General features: G+C 44.0%; 1 protein-coding gene across 1 annotated transcript in view; it reads left to right on the top strand.

The window, feature by feature from the left end:
* TBXAS1 (thromboxane A synthase 1) overlaps window positions 1-17410 on the top strand; it is a 328018-nt gene extending 310608 nt beyond the window's left edge. The window contains exons 10-13 of the mRNA XM_065407299.1: window positions 5155-5243; window positions 12687-12824; window positions 16172-16334; window positions 17162-17410. Of these exons, the coding sequence (XP_065263371.1) occupies window positions 5155-5243; window positions 12687-12824; window positions 16172-16334; window positions 17162-17236 (465 nt within the window). The 3' untranslated portion in view covers window positions 17237-17410. The remainder of the gene's footprint in view (window positions 1-5154; window positions 5244-12686; window positions 12825-16171; window positions 16335-17161) is intronic.
* The last annotated feature ends 290 nt before the right edge of the window (window positions 17411-17700 follow it).

Genomic DNA, 17700 nt, shown 5'->3' with positions numbered 1-17700 from the left:
GTAGAGCTGCTGAGTTTTTCCGGATGGGTGACAGCATGTTGAATCCCGACCGTATCCACTGGGAAACAAAATCAAACATCTCTTGCTATGAGGAAGTTTCTGTTGCCTGTAGCAAACACTATTGATTGAATTCTTTCTGTACAAGCCAACTCCAAGGTGGCAGATCTGAGTTTGCAGTCTTCCCTGGTCAAGTCACCCCCAGTTTCACTCCCTGAGACACTGAATGTTGTAGGAGTGCTTTGGTGTAGAACTTAACAGACATTCAAGTACTTCAGTGTGGCTAGTAAAATCTAACGAGGGGCGAGCTGCTTCCGTCAAGCAAGCAGTTGTTAGGCTTAGGCTATCTTCATTCATTGATATGCACACTAAGTGCCATGGCTCTTCTCTAGCCATGCCTGTCTTGATAAGGTTATTAAAAAGGTTGTAGAGGGGCAGCTCTAACATTATCTGGTGTTCTCGGGTTTCTTTGGCCCCTGTCAGTCTGGGTATGGCACACAGGCAATTCTGGTAGTGTTGAGGGATTATCTGCTCCTAGCAGTGAGCAAAGGGCAAGTGCCCAAGCTGATTCTTTGATCTATTAACAGCCTTTGAGCCATATGATCAAGAAATGTTGTTCATTTATTTGTGGACCTTGGCTGAGGTGGATAGGGTTGCTCTGCAGCAATTTTGCTCTCTCCTTTCTGAGAGGTGCTCGAGGTTGACACTGGCTTATTGTTTACGTACCCGAATTTCTGTCCCCCTCCTGTCCAGCATTTATTGGGGGGATGGTAAAGCGATTTGGTCTGACCCAGATGGTGCAGTCTCCTGGCTGTCCCAGGGCCTGACCAAGAGAGGAGTTTGGGTGAACATAAGATGGCTCAAATTCATTCCAGACAAGATGGAGGGGTTGCTACGTGGCAGGAGAAACATGCACAGCCCATGCAAGGGCAGCATTTGCTCCCATTACTGTGAAGTGCGTCCACCCTTTGTCAGGTAGATTTGCTGTTTGGTAGTGCTTCCCTAGCCATTTACTGCTGGATTCACAGTTAGTGCTGGTGGACAGAACCACCATTTTATTAGACACGTGACCTGATCTCTCTGATGTGAACCTCACCACTGTCATGCATGCTCCGGTGACCTCAAATTTGGATTGTTGGGACTACCCTTCTGGGCTCCTCCAAAGCTGCAGCAGAAGGAGACTGTCAAGTTACTCAGCAGTGTTAGTTATAAGGAATATATTATCTGTGGCCTCTGGAGTCTTCACTGGCTTCCAATTCAATTCCTGATGCAATTCACTCTGTATATTTTGTTGCATAAAATTCTATCTGATTTTAGTTCTTGCTTTCTACCCCAAGTATTGTCATGACAGTTAGTTAAGACCAGCTGAGGGGCTTTGTTCACAGACTGTACCCAGATTTGATCTTCTGTAGTCTGGCAAAATGGCATTGCCAGTAGAGGGCCCTTAGCTTTGGGCCAACAGAGTCTGACTAAGTGCCAGCTATAGGTGAGCATCTGAGAAACTGTCATTGTGGCCCCCGGTGTTGCAAAGTTTGGTTAACCCGGATATATCTGTACATAAATAATTATACAATAAAATACTATATACAATACATACAATAATAATAAATACTATAAATAGATGTATGTATGTATAACTTAGTGTGTGTGCACATGCACATGTAGTAAGTCATGGAGCTACAGTGATTTACACGAGCTATGGATCTAGCCAACAGTTCCCAATGGATATAGCTCATAAAAACACAGTAGGCACTAACTAGCCCCTTATTTGTCTTCTCAACAGAGAGGACAAATACTGAATGAATCCTGGTGACTGAATTACCCTCTCACTGCTAGAGAGGTCCTTCCAAGTCATGATGGAGACACATTGGTAGGGCAGCGTGAGAAATTTGTATGGCATCTGCTGTGCTTGTGTAGACAAAGAGAAGACTTGAGTTTCCACTGCTGTTAATCCAGTTTCTTAAACCAGTGCTAAATTCCCTTTCATTTTGTTTTTTCCAATTTTTCGCACTGTATCCACTTTTCCACAGACTAGAACCAGCTGATCTATGTGTAAGGAGTCTATTTGTTTTCACTAGTATTTAGGAGTCCTACCGCTATGCTTACTGCATGTTTGGATTGCCATTAGGAAGAGATTTATTTAGGAATTTACTTTCTTCTAGTAGCACTCAATATGCTTTCCAAAAAGAAATAAGTTTCAGGCCCTACCCTGAGGATCTTCCAATCTAAAGTCAGACTGAGGGTATGGGAATAAGTGCACGTCTGTTAAAGACCCTCAGTCCACAAGCTGATCTGCACATGCAGATTCCTGTGCCCACGTGGAGCTCCACTGAAGGTGCAGAGAGTGGAGCTCCATGCAGAAGTCTGCGTGAGTGGAACAGCTTTCAGCATCCAGAGCTTAGATTGCATTAGTGCCCAAAATGTGTTATCTATTTACATGGCCCTCAGCACTGTATTGTCTGACCCCTTTGCAATCATTCATGAACTTTATCCTCACAACAGCTCTGTAAGGTAGGGAAGAACCATCCCCATTTTACTGATGGGGAACTGAAGCACAGGGTAGATGAAATGACTTGCCTGAGGTCCTGAGGTCATACAGGAAGCTTGTGACCAAGCCTGAAGTTGCTACCCTATCCAGAAGACCATCTTGCTTACTTCTTCAGTGTCTGGCAAGTTATGCACTTTCTGGTCACAGAAAAAGGGTTGAAAAGCCCAAGGGAGAGATGATGGAGGAATGTGTTGCCCATAAACCTGAAAAATAAGCCAGTGAAACATGTCCAAAAATACCTCAATGGATTACACTCATTTCTAAGTTAGTAAGGAAAAGATATAAAAACACTGTGAAAACTATTGACGTAAATCTTTGTGTAAGACAATGGTCACAATATTAAAATGTCTGGTGTTTTATTACATGCAGTGTGGTGCCTCCTTTTTTCCTGCATTCTCCAAAAAGGAAGCTATTTCTGGACTAAAACATACCCAGCACTGAGTAACATTCAATGTACAGATGTGCTACACAGGGGCTTCAAGTGGCATCTTAGCATGACAACCTACCACCCTCTCAGACATACCTGCCAATATTTGAAAGCGGCAATTAAGGATATTTGGAGAGAAAAGCATATTTCAATGCCTTTGAAATGCAGTGGGCTAAAAGTTTTTTTGAGAGAGGGAGTCGAAAACCAAATGGAAAATATTTTGTTAAAAATATATCAGGAATGTCCCTCCTAAATAGGGATGTTTGGCTTTGGGGACGACACCCGGTCCAAGATCAGACCATGCGCACAGCTGCTGAAGTAAGTTCAGCTACTTTGAAGTTAGAAGCATGGAAATGCCAACAATTATGTAGCATCTGACATATGAATTCACTGAGGTGCAAGTGAAAGTTGAGCTCACACTCTACTGCTATTGCCCTGGCTCTTTTTTCTTACGTAAACAAAACCAATTTTCTTCCATGGAAGATCGTCTGTTTGTGTTGCTTTATTTTGTTTTCTAAACTGCTAATTCCCTAAAGGAACTGAGGCTATTTGAAATAGCATCCAAAATTTGGGACATAATCAGTAAAAAACAAATATTAGCTTTTGTAAAACCTGGGAATTTTTCATTAAAAACTGGTAAACACAAAACAAAGGGCCTTAAATATATGTGCATCAAAGTGTAGACTTCTTTGCATAATCACAGAGAGGCAGGATGATCTTGTGGTGAAGCCACTGAATTTGGACTCAGGAGATCTGAGTTCATTTCCAGGCTCTGCCACAGACTTCCCGTGTGATCTTGGGCAAGTCACTTAATCTCTCTGGGCCTCAATTATTTGTCTGCAAAATGGAGCTAATAATATTCCTTCCTGCCCCTCCTTTGTTTGTCTTGTCTATTTAAACTGTCAGCACTTACTGTCTGTTTGCACTGCACCTAGCACAATGGGGCCCCAGTCTTGTTTTGAGGCTGTTGGCACTATAGTAATAGAAATAATAACAATAAAAGATTATTGCTGAAGTAAGGGACAAAATGCATATTGTATTGACTAGAGATGAGAAAGCCTTTAACATAAGAGAAGAGTGGTAGCCCTATTTGGGCCCGGTGTGGATTTGAATAACTGACATAGCCTCTCTGCCTCTATTTCCCTTCTGAAAAATGAGTGTAATAGAACTTATCTCCCTCATAGAAGGATCCGTCAGAGTTTGTACAGCCCTTGGAAAATCTGAAGTGGCACAAGGCTGTCTTAGCTCTGAATAAAGGGGATGTTCTAACCTGGCCAGGCATTCTCATTTTATTGTACATATTGTCTGCATACCATCTGGAATTGTTCTCTGCTTAGTATTTTTAGAGTGTAACATACATTTTTCACATGAAAATTCAATAAAATATGCATTATATATGAAAGCTGATGTAGTAAATGAAGAACGGACAGAATCCAGTCCCTGTTGTGAACCTCAGAGGCCCCAAATCTTCACAGTTTTAGTCTAGCCTGGCGTAAGTGCCTCTTGCCAATGCACTCCATGTCAGATTTTAGAAGAGACAAGGAGATCCCATAATTTAAACTGTATAGTACTCAGCTTTACTGGGGATTTTTTTAGATGTACTTTCTCTGCCCTCTGCTGACAGAACTGAATAATAACACGTACGATCTCCGTAAGTTTTCCAAGACAAGAAATGGTGAGAGAAATGTTCCCTCTCTCTCTGTTGTAGGGCTGGAGCTTTATTTGTTTATTCTATTATTGTCCCTGTTGGCTCCTTTGTAAAATGTAAATTCATCGGGGCCAGAGTCGTGTTTGTTTATATGATGCTTTCTATCAACTGAATGTATACTTTCAGGGTTATGTAAATTAGGCCCAAATCAAGGTCTGCTACACAAAGAACAAATAAACTGGGTTTGCACAAGAGATCACCATGGGAGAAAACAGAATTCTCCCCCTCCTCCCATTCATTACTAGGGTCCATTGGAATAGCACAAGTTGTTACCACTGTGAGGAATTTTGTAGTAAAAATCCCACTGGGCACACTGTGGGCCCACCCTCAAATGCCACAACCTTGCCATGGAGAAACTCACCACAGAGCACCATTCCAGGGTGCATTGGTCAGTAGTCTCCAAGGTAGCTCCTCCACAGCCTGCAGCTCCAGCAGTTTCCAGCACTTAATTATCTCTTTCTTCCTTTTTCCCAGGATGTCCCTGACTACCAAAATGTCCAAGAGCTCCCTTACCTGGATATGGTGATTGCAGAGACACTGCGCTTGTACCCACCTGCATTCAGGTATATCTTTCCCCTCTAGCTCCTAGAGAGTACATCATTAGATAAATACAGTGGAAATCTGTTTGGAAGCCCCATGCTCTTGCCTCCATGTAGCTAAGCTATCAGTACTGCTCGGGCACTTGAGAGATACAATGGAGCCAAATGAATGAAGAAGACTGGCTAAAGTTGGTCTACTTAATGCACCCTTTTCAAAGCCACCTGGAGTCTCTTTTCACTGTTCTTCGGGTCCCCCAAGCCCAGGGGAAGCAGTATCTTTGAAGCAGACTAGCCTTAGGAAGTTAAATGGTTCTTCTTTGGTCCGCTTCAGAGATCTGAGTACAGAATTTACGTAGCCTACTGGCTGAGTAGGCCAGTCACCCCATTAAACCCCTGATCTTCTAAAGATTGTGCATGTCCCTTGCTGTATTCAAAAACATGAATTGTACTATGTGCTAACATTCTGCCCTAATACTATATTATACCGTTACAGCTAACTCCAGTGCCCCCATCCAGTGGGTATTAGAAATTTTTCTTAACTGATACTAAAATATTTTCCCAGGGAGCTTAGACGTGTTCATTTCAAAAAGGTGGAGGGGAATAAAGAAATTAGCAAACTGTGTAAGATCACAAAACTGTAACAGAACACAAGTCTCAGCTCTCAGGGTGGGATTTTCAAAAGCAAACTAGCATTCACCTAACTCTGCTTCTATTGAAGTCAATGGTAAAGCTCCCCTTTATTTCAGTGGGAGTAGAGTTAGGCCAATGCTGAGCACGTTGGAAAATCCCACTCTACGGTAACAAGTACCTTAAAATAGAATATCTGAATATTAACCCCTCTTTTACTTACCCCCAAGACAGGGGTAGGATCTTCCAAGATTTTCTGTGGAGTTGCACAGGGTTATAAGGGTTAATTATGCTTGCTCATAAACGACAACATTTTACTCTGAAATCCGTGGTATATAAATGGACGTTCCTGTGCCTATTAACCATCAGGGACATTTGAATTTCAACTCTGAAACACTGGGAAACAATCAATGTTTGTCAGATGGGAAACAGAATTAGAAGAGAAGGAAGTTATTCTGAAGCTCCCATTGGTATCATTTGTGGTTGTTCCCGATCTCTATCTAAGGCCCAGTGCATTGCAAAGATGCCAGTTACATAAGACAAGAATAGTGCTGTATTCCAGAATACAAAGAAATAGTGAAAATTCAATAGCAAATAAAATAATTTTACTACCACAAGTGAGAGAAATTTAAAAACAATCTGAATTAATAGAGAACTTCATTCTGCAGAGCTGGTGGTCCAGTACCTTTCACCAACATCCTATTCACTTTTCAGCAAAAGGGAGGACTTGACAATATTTTTTTCAAGGCTTTGGTTCTTAGTTATCTATTTTATTTAATTTTGTGTGAGAGAGAACATAATGCTGTGAATAGTGCCAAAGTGTCAGTCCTAGAGACTGGAATCTTCCATTTATTCACTAAATAGCTATAGGGCAGGCACCAGTAATCATAGATAGTACCCCAGTCATGAGGTCACTACTGATCTGGAGAAAGCACTTTTTATGGATGAGATAACAGTTCGGCCTCCAGAGTCCATGCAGTCTTTGGTTTCTGCTGAGACTGTTCATATATTATTATTTGTATTACTGTACCACCTACAGGCCCCCAATCAAGATCAGGGCCCTGTTTTGCTTGGCACCGTTCACACATATAGTAAGAAAGAGTCTTTAATTTGAAAAGCCTGCACACTAACTGGACAAAACAGACGAAGGATGAGAGAAAAGACGTTTTATCCCCATTTTACACTTGGGAAATTGAGGCACTGAAAGATGAAGGATAAAATTTTCAAAAGCACCTAAGTCTCATTTTCACACATGATTTAGGCACCTAGGTGCTTTTGAATTTTTTACCCTTCATCTTTTATTGCTTGAAATTCAGTTGGACTTAGGCATCTGAGTCACTTAGGGTAAAAATTTGCAAAAGCACCTACGTGGCTTGTGCAAGGTGACGCAAGAAGTTTGTAACAAAACCAGGAATTAAACCCCGATCTCGAGTGCGAGGCTAGCGCTTTAACTAAAAGACCATCCTTTCTCTCTAACAGTTCTGGTAGCAGTTTCTGTGATTTCCAGTGGCTAATGAAAGGAGACCATCACGCTAATTTAACATGTAGGATACCAAACAGCCATCAGGTGATAACAATGCACAATAGGAGCTGGGGCCTCTAGCTGCTATGATAATAGAAACATTAAATTACTCATAAAAACCTCCCTTAAAAGAACATTATGAAGAGTTGCAAAGTCAAGCTCTCAAAAGTTAGGAAATGCCAGAATTAAGTTAACCTTTAATCTGGCCCCCTTATGATAGTCTCTACTGATGTGACCACATGCTATTTTTTCCACAGGACCCCTGCTTCATTTGGTGCACAGGATGGACGATGCTCACTTAGTGAGCAGCTATTCAATCTTTTCTTTCATTCCTCATCGTTCAGTGTGCGGCCCCAGGTCTCATTTACTGCACATTATTCAAACTGTGCTCTGAAAACAGAATTATTAATTCCCTCCTGGGTTTTTCTATGAGCTCATCACTATATAGCCGAGAGAGTCACAGACATTAATTAATTTATTTTCGCAACACCCCTGTGAGGTGAGGGAGTGGTATTGTCCCCATTTTACAGATGGGGAACTGAAGCACAAAGAGATTAAGCTTAAAAGTGTCCATTAATTTGGGGTGCCTGAGTGATTTTTTCAGCGTGCTTAGCATTACACAGCACTTTGTGTTCAAGCCCAGCTCCCCTATTGACTGCAGTTGCAGCTGAGTGCTCAGCACTTCTGGAAATCAGACCCCAGGGTATCAGGTTGGGTACCCAGAAAATAAGGAACATAACAATTAGTGACCAACTCTGCAAAGTTTGGTATAAGGGACTTGTCCAGAATCAGGAAGGAACTCTGTGGCAGAGGCAGAGATAGAATCCAGTTCTCCAGAGCATCACTCAACTGCCTTACCCATAAGATCATCCTTTCCCTTCCTGCAATCCCCTGTCTCATTCACTACACATCTTCTAGCTACCGCAACAGAGGCATCTTACAGACAACAGCCTCCTTCACACAACCCCAATTCATTTCCAAAGAAAAGTACTATGGCATCATTAATGAAAGGCTGTATCGGGGCGCTGGAACAATTTGTATAGTGGGGGTGCTGAGAGCCATTGAACCAAACCGTAAACCCTGTTTATGATGGAAACCTCTTCAAGTCAGGGGGTGCTGAAGCACCCTCCACACCCCTAGTCCCAGTCCCTATAGGTTGTATCACAGTGGTCCCCAACCTTTTCAGTGTGGCGGGTGCCTGACGACTAGCCGCCGAGGAGCGTGGCCACCGGACAAGCAGCCGCTGAAATGCCGCCGAGAAGCGGCAACACCAACAAGCGTCGCCGCCGAAATGCCGCTGAAAATCAGCGGCATTTCGGCGGCGGCGCTTCTTGACGTTACCCTTCTCAGCGGCTGCTTTTCCGGCGGCCAGTAGGCAGGCGCACATAGATGCTACGGCGGGCGCCATGGCACCCGCGGGCACTGCGTTGGGGACCCCTGTTGTATCATAATTCATATGCATAAGGAGGCAGAATTAAGGTTGCACAGGCACCTTAATACTGGATTTCCTGACTTTTGATTTTGCAGCATTAATTTTTTCTACGAGTAATTTCCTATGTTTATAAAAAAGCAAACTGAAAAGAAAAAAAACCCACCCAGAAATTCCATCATGTAGCATCATACTGATACCCACATGGACCATCATCATTGCTGGAACCTTTGGATCCACTGCTAGGGTTGCCAGCTGTCTAATCACACAAACCCAAACACCTTTACCACGCCTCCTGCCCCACCCCTTCTCTGAGGCCCCGCCCCTTCTCTGAGGCCCTGCCCCACTCACTCTATCTCCCCTCCCTCCATCGCTCGCCCTCCCCCACCCTCACTCACTTTCACCAGGCTGGGGGAGAGGGTTGGGGTGTGGTAGGGGTTGCGGGCTCTGGGATGGGGCCAAGGGGTCGGAGTGTGGGAGGGGGCTCCAGGATCAGCCTGAGGCAGGGGGTTGGGGTGCAGGAGAGGGTGTGGAGTGCAGACTTCAGCTGAGAGGCGCTTCCCTGGGATGGCTCCCAGGTGGTGGTGCAGCTCCCTGCCTGCCCTGGCCCCGCGCTGCTCCCAGAAGCGGCCGGCATGTCCCTTCGGCCCCTGGGAGCTGCAGAGTCAGCACTTGGGGCACACAGAGATACCCCTGCCCCCACTGGGAGCAGCATGGGGCCAGGGCAGGCAGGGAGTCTGCCTTAGCCCCGCTGCGCCACTGGACTTTTAGTACCTAAAATCCCCCGGTTTGGCTTCAGTAGCCCCTGGGAGATAAGGCCTGATTCCGGAAGACTCCCGGCGAAACCGGGAGGGTTGGCAACCCTATCCACTGCTCAGACCTCTGCCTCCTGAACTGAGTAACTGGTTGATAGCAGTAGTAGGTTGCCATTCTGACTGTGGACCAGCACTAGAGGGAGGTGAGACATTTTGCTGGTGGATTTCATAGATATTTGCTGACAACAGAGGAATGGTGAGGCTCAGAATGGCTCTGTCCCAGGCTCTGGAGGGCAGTGTGTTCTTGTGGGCACAGACTCTTCTGTCCATTTCTCCCCAATCTTGATCCCTTCTGCCCTGTTCCCTCCCCAGTCCTCTCTCTTCCCCATTCCTGACTCCTCATCCCAATTCCTTTCTCCTTACCCAGCCAGTTCAAGTTCTTATCCAAATCCCACTCTCCTTGCCCAACCAATCATAGTTTTCCCCTCTGGAGTCTCCATTCCACTCCCCCACCACCCCACCCTTCCAGTCTCCTTGCCCACCCATTCCCATTTTCTCCCATGCCCTCCCACCTCCTAGTCCCCAGTCTTCTTGCCCAGACAGTACCAGTTAACTACCTCCTCCTCTGCTCGGTCTCCCAGCCCCCTTGGCCTCCAGTTCCTACCTCTCCCTTCAACCACATTTGCCATCCCCACTGGTTCTCAGTTTCTGTTCTCAGGCTCCTTGTCCAGTCCCATTGTCCCCATCACCAGCTCCTTGTCCCAGTCTCTTTCCCCCACATCTTGGCTCCTCATCAGATCTGTCCCCTCCACCCCACTGATTCCATCTCCTTGCACAGCCAGTCCCAATCTCTGTCCCTAAATCTTCATTTGATCGATCTCCCCCATTTTGCTGCCAGTCCCAGTCTGCTTGCCCAGCCAGTTCCCAATCTCTCTACCCCTAGTTCAAGTTTCCATCTCCCCCTTTCGTGTCCACCAACCTCCAGTACCAGGCACCCCCACCCCTCCAGGTTCCTTGTCTCACTCTGCTCCCCTCACCTCTGCATCCCCTCCCCTGGTCTAGTTTTTATCCCCTCTGCTTTCAAATCAGGATGTTTCCTCCCACTCATTGCCTGAGCGCAACAGGGGGGCATTGAGAGCACCGGAGAGACATGCTCCCTGTTCTCAGTTAGGGTCTGGAGCCAGCCTGCAGCAGCTCAGCTACAATTGCAGAAAAAGTCCTGCTCAGGCCTGGGCGGTAGCATGCCCAGTGCAGACAGAATCTTTGGAGATTTTTAGCTATTGAACTCTAGCAAGTCTCTACTGAGCATATGCAAACTGCAGTTTTTCAAAGGCTTATAACTTGGCCAATTTTCACAAAGACAGCAGCAATACAGCCCTGATACAAAGGGCAACCTCTCCCAAATTTCAGTCCCTGCTCCAGAATATGGGGATGCTAGCACTTCCCAAAGAAAACGTCACCAGGATTTTTTAACGTGGGCAAAACAATATATTTTCCCCTTAGCCTCGTTCTCAGAAACAACGGAACTATTTTGGCTGACATTTTCAAAAATTTCAGCTTGAGGCAGATGCCTGGCATGGGAAATTAGAGTCCAAATGGAAAGTTTGACAAAGTTATAAGCAAGTGAAAACAGGGTCTAATAATGGGAAATGTCAGGTAACCTTAATAATAGTGCTACCAGACCCACCTATAGCAGCAACAGTTACCAATTTGGGATGGATGAAGTCTAGCGCTGCAAGGATCCATATTTCATTTGCAGTTCCCCGAAAAGACCATGCTCTCTATTTTTATGGTGAAGATGATTGTAAACACCCTTTGTGCGGCAAGCAACTGCTGCTCTGCTTATCTACCAGTGACCACTGTGACGGATTGGATCACAGAAACCCCTTTGCGGCTGCCAACTGATGTGCCAAGACTACTACTGCCAGCTTGGGACTCCAGAACCCTGCCAGACACGCTTGCCAGCCACAAACACAGACCCAGGTCTGAACCACATCCCACAGTCTGCAAGCTTAACTGAAAGCAGCTTAAGAAGTGTTCCTGTCTTTAACACTCAGATGCCCAACTCCAAATGGGGTCCAAACCCCAAATAAATCCATTTTACCCTGTATAAAGCTTATACAGGGTAAACTCGTAAATTGTTCACCCTCTATAACACTGATAGAGAGATATGCACAGCTGTTTCCTGCCCTCCCCCCCAGATATTAATACATACTCTGGGTTAATTAATAAGTAAAAAGTGATTTTATTAAATACAAAAAGTAGGATTTAAGTGGTTCCAAGTAGTAACAAACAGAACAAAATGAATTACCAAGCACAATAAAATAAAACATGCAAGTCTATGCCTAATACAGTAAGAAAACTGAATACAGATAAAACCTCACCCTCAGATGTTTCAATAAGCTTCCATCACAGACTGGATGCCTTCCTAGTCTGGGCACAATCCTTTCCCCGGTACAGCCCTTGTTCCAGCTCAGGTGGTAGCTAGGGGATTTCTCATGATTGCAGCCCCTTTGTTCTGTTCCACCCACTTATATATCTTTTGCATAAGGCGGGAATCCTTTGTCCCTCTCTGGGTTCCCACCCCTCCTACTAAATGAAAAAGCACCAGGTTAAAAATGGATTCCAGTTCAGGTGACATGATAACATGTCACTATAAGACTTCATTACCAACTTGCCAGCACACACGTATACAGGAAAACTTACCAGTAAAACAGAGCCATCTACAGACAATGGTCCTGGTTAATGGGAGCCATCAAGATTCCAAACTATCATTAATGGCCCACACTTTGAATAATTATAATAGGCCCTCAGAGTTATATTTCGTATTCCTAGTTTCAGATACAAGAGTGATACAATTATACAAATAGGGTGAACATACTCAGTAGATTATAAGCTTTGTAATGATACCTTACAAGAAACCTTTTGCATGAAGCATATTCCAGTTACATTATATTCACACTCATTATATGATTTTATGAAAATATTCTAGAGTGCAACGTCACAACCACCATCTTATTTCCCTTATCATTGTAAGACCAACAGAGACGACTTATTCTATGGCTGCTTTCAACACCCTGCCTTTGTACTTTTATTCTTACTCATTTGGGGTCGGTAACATTTAAATGTTGCAGGTTTACTCGGGAGACATTGAAGGACTGCGTAGTGATGGGACAGCATATTCCAGCTGGCGCTGTAATAGAAATTGCAGTTGGACCTCTACATTATAACCCTGAGTTCTGGCCAGAACCTGAGAAATTCATCCCTGAGAGGTATGTGGGATAATGCTCATCATCTCTTGTACCATTGTCCTTATTTAGACCATTTAGAACAAAGTCCTGCCTTACATGCTGTTTCCTGTGTGGCTAATAAAAAAGAACCCATGCACTGGAAGTATATTTAGTGTATGGATATTCAAATGAACACACCAAGCAACCCCCTTTGCTGCATAATTCCTGAACCCAACACAGCCCCAGCAATCAGCGGTTAACGTGGAGTGGATAGACACCATATCCAGCATCACCTCCACCAAAGTAGTTGACTACTGGTAGATGAGTCTTAAATAAGAAGCAATGCCATGTCTGTGGTTGCCTACCTGGCATGGGTATAACCTGTTTCTGTTCAAATGCTGCTACTTTGGCCACTCCTGGATATACTTTGGCCACTCCTGGATATAGAAATTCTGAAGAAAAATAGGCTACCCATTGTATTCATTTGCATGTAATTACCCAGAATTCTCCTCCAGCCCATGGCTGTTTCAGAGCAGCCTTTCTGTCTGAGATCTTGGACCAGTCTGGGTGTGCTGCTAGGTACTTAATCCTGTACCTGAAGCCAATGGGAGTTTTGTCTTAAGGGGAGCAGGATAGGATTCCAAGTTCTTCATCCTGCTTGCAGGACAGACTTTCATGTAAAGCTTTTCTCACTTTCAAACTGGGTCTTAACTGTGTTCTGCTTGTATAACAACTGCACGGAGAAGAGACTATCCTGCAGCTGCAGAGGTTAGCAGACAAAAAGTGCACTTGGAATTATTGCAGATCCAATACTATGTAGAAGCACAGTTTTGCTTAGTGGACACAGCTGATAAGACCCACATCTCAAGTTGCCATCTTGTGAAAGGTCGAATACAAAGTGCTAGCCTCTCAAACACACTGGGTGTGATGCAGACATTCTAAGACTAGCTCTGAAGGACTAATGTAACTGTACATATAAGTGAGTTTGAATAGAGGAATCCTCTTGGAACAGTCCATCCTGTATACTAGTTGTCTGTTTTCCATGTCTTAGCCCATAAAGAGGGGCAGCACTGGGGTCAGAACATTAGAATGGCCACACTCGGTTAGACCAAAAGTCCATCTAGCCCAGTATCCTGTCTTCCGACAGTGGCCAATGCCAGGTGCCCCAGAGGGAATGAACAGAACAGGTAATCATCAAGTGATCCATCCCCTGTCGCCCATTCCCAGCTTCTGGCAAACAAAGACTAAGGGCAGATCCCTGCCCATGTTGGCTAATAGGTCAGAGAGAAAAATACCGGAGTTGGATTATTATCCAACTAGATAAATTCATGGAGGATAGGTGAATTTATCTAGTTCTCTTTTGAACCCTGTTATAGTCTTGGCCTTCACAACATCCTCTGGCGAAGAGTTCCACAGGTTGACTGTGTTGGTTTGTTTTAAAGCTGCTGCCTATTAAACCTTTTTTCAGGAAAAAGGAGCATTTGTGTTGTATTCTCAGGGACAGATGAGAAGTGTGGCAATGAGCTTTCTAGTGGCAGATGTCATGTCTGGGTCTTCCATTGCCCATTGGACCATATAATCTACCCCAGCTTCTGGAAGTGTTCAGTAAGCAGTGCTTTAAAGGAAAGTGTTTAGGGGATGAGAACTATAATGCACTCGACCAGATGTGCAGTGCTGTGCATGGTGAAGCTGAGGCAAATTTCTTTCTTCACCTCTTCCTGAAGCAGGAGATACAATTACCCATAGACTCACCTTAGTTTGCAGAGGTTGCCAGTATTGTTAGTGGTCATAAAATTAGGCCTCTCGCTCACTCTCCAAAAAAATAATAATCCAACTCCGGTATTTTTCTCTCTGACCTTCTGCTCGTGAACCATCCTCAGACTGATTATGTTGCATGAAGAAGAATTTATTAGCTCTAAATTTATTGCCCTTAGTCTTGTATTATGGGACATACTAAAAATGGAGAGACTGGCCAGTTTTCACTACACGTGGCATAATTCTGAATATCTCGATCAAGTCCTTTCTGTCCGGAGGCAGGAGGTGTCTCTTAGTATGTGTTTGTACAGTGCTTAAGACAGTAGGGTCCCACTCTCTCTTTGAGGCCTTTAGGTGCTACCATTAATACAAACAGCACATGATGATTTTCCTTTCCAGGAAATCTCAGTCTTGAAATAGCCTTCAAAAGCTCTCAGCATATTTAAGTCCTACTGTGTTCATTGCCTTTCTCTGGACCTTTCCAGACCCAAGTGCATGGGCTGCAACTGTGGCTGGTTCCTTGCACGGGGTATGCAAGTGGAGGGGAGGCTTGTTGCCCCCCGCACTTCCCCCCCACCTTGCACCAGTGCAAGTGCCCTTACAGGTATGTAGCTGGCATTAGGGCAGTTCTTGCTGGCCTGGCCCAGTAAGAGCAGATATCTAGTACAATAGCACCTCTTGAAATGTTGTTGCTTTTCTAGAATGTTCATAGATTTTAAGGGCAGAAGGCCCTAGATTTCAGCTGGATTGCTGAGTGCACTGAGCCTAATCCCTTGTCTGGCTAAAACTCCAAAGCCAGACTGGCTGCTTTTCAGGAAGGCTAGCCTACAAGGGATAGAGTTTCCACCACATCCCTTGGTAGTTTGTTCCAAAGGTCACTCCTCCTCGCAGTTAAAAAATTGTGCCTTTTTTCTAATATGTATTTCCAATGTTTTTATTAGGTATTTTAAAAGAATTAGCTACCCTGTCCTCTTCTGGATGACTGCCACCTTAGTCCTCACTAGCGATTGAACTGGGCACCTCCAGAATTAAAAGCATGCCTGCCTTCAGTTTGAGCTAAAAACCTAAATCCCCTACTTCCTCTATGGATGGAGCACACATAAAACAGTGGGATACATCTGTGCAATAAGAGCCTTCTTCCTCAGCCAATCAGATCCCTGCTTTCATATTCCTGTTTTTCTCATTGTCCGTCCTGAAGAGAATCCCAGGCAGGCTCTGTCAATTTACATTGCTTTTGCAATGCAGAGGCAGCATTCTTGCTCATTCTAGATCAGGGTTCATTAGTTTGCTCTTGGCATATGCAGGCAGTAATTTCGCCATTAGTTTATGCACAGGGTCTGGGTTGCTATAACCCCTGAATTAGTGTTCTGTAGTTTCCTCAGATAATGAGTGTTTAGTGAGGGTAGTTCATTAAAGACGGACTTTTAAAAATGAAAAAGAAAGTCTGTTTGTCCTGCTGGGAGAACCACTCATTGACAAAGGACGTTTTAGTTTAGAGAAGAATTTGCTAACGGTCCCCTTGAGAATTGTTTACCAAGACCAATTTAAATCCAGCTCTCTCAAGATGGGAGTAGAAAATCACATCAGTATGAAAACCGTTTCTTGAGCTGGTTTCCAATTTACCCACCTTGCAGGTTCACAGCGGAGGCCAAACTGCAGCAGCATCCCTTTGCATACCTCCCGTTTGGGGCAGGACCTCGCAGCTGCATTGGCATGAGGATGGCTTTGCTGGAGATCAAGATGACCCTGCTCCGGATCTTGCAGAAGTTCAGATTTGAAACCAGTCCCGAGACCCAGGTTTGTATATATGGCAACTTATGGACTACACCTGTAAACTCTCTTGTAAACTGACAGACTGTTCTATAGAGGGCCAGTGGTGTGTCATAGTGCAGTCATGGGAAAAAACTAACAGGCACATGTGTATAATAGAAGTGGCAGCAGTCCTGAATCACATTACAGGTCTGTCTCATCTTACGCTGGGGTTACGTTCCGCAGTCAGTGCATAAAGCGAAAACTGCGTATAGTCAAAATTACATTGAGTTGAATGGTGGGCGAAATCGCCCGCACTACAGGTACAGTATTAAAATTGGTATTTTTCTCTTTTTTTTTGTTTTTGCCGACCGCGTAAAGCTGAAATCGCGCATGTTAAATGCGCGTAAGATGCGACAGACCTGTACTTTAATCAAAATATAATTTGATTTATCATTTAGCAAATAAAACAAACTTTATAAACCAGAGCCTACAGCCCAGATCCTCCGCTGGTGTAAATAGTCTATGTCAATTTACACCAGTGTGTTTATCAGAGTATGCTGGTACTTCTGTGTGTGCACCTACTGTACATTTAATAGCTCTAGAGCTTACAGCAGTTTATTTTATTTAGATTTGTAAGATACCTGGACATCCATTGTCTAACCCTCTAGGTATAAATTATTTTTACCATTATACTGCCAACAACTGGCTGTAAAAAGGACATTTTACAACTTCCACAACGTCTGTATGAGTTAATCTCATAAAGGAAACTGAAAACATCATCAATTTGTACTTGTGAATCTTTTACACGCACGTGCACATAGTGTGTGAAAGAGTAAATGTATAAAATATGTCATTTATTTTCTCTTTTTCAGATTCCTTTGCCGTTGACATCTTTATCGTCATTAGCACCAAAAAACGGAGTCTATGTTAAGATAGTACCTCGATAGAGCAAAAACCCCATTCTGAAAGCCTCCAAGGAGGTGATCCATTGCTCAGTGGCTCACTGATAGATTGGGGGTAACATTTTCAAAAGTACTTAAGTGATTTGAGAGCCTAAATCTCATTGAAAGTCAATGGGACTTTAAATGTGTGGGCCAAAATCCTGCTGACTTTCAGTGAGACTCAGGCTCCTAAGTCACTTTTGAAAATGGGACTTAAGTACTTTGGAAAGTTTTACCCAAGCACATTACTGTGAATAGTCTCTGAAAAAGCCTCCCACTTTTCATCAGCCTTAGTGGTCATAGCAGGGCCCACTTCATTTTATATCTACATGGGAGTTTGTCCAGGCTCCAATGTGACAATCTTAGCAGTCTGCACTTCCTCGCCTTCAGTAGATTTCTATAATATGTTGAATGATAGCTTGTTAGCTAACACCTTTTAACAACAGACCTTTAAATCCCAGTCTCAATAA

Source organism: Emys orbicularis, chromosome 1 (genome assembly GCF_028017835.1).
Source record: "Emys orbicularis isolate rEmyOrb1 chromosome 1, rEmyOrb1.hap1, whole genome shotgun sequence".
NCBI lineage: Eukaryota > Metazoa > Chordata > Testudines > Emydidae > Emys > Emys orbicularis.
Note: the sequence above shows the minus strand (reverse complement) of the source record. Positions and strands in the feature narration are given on the sequence as shown.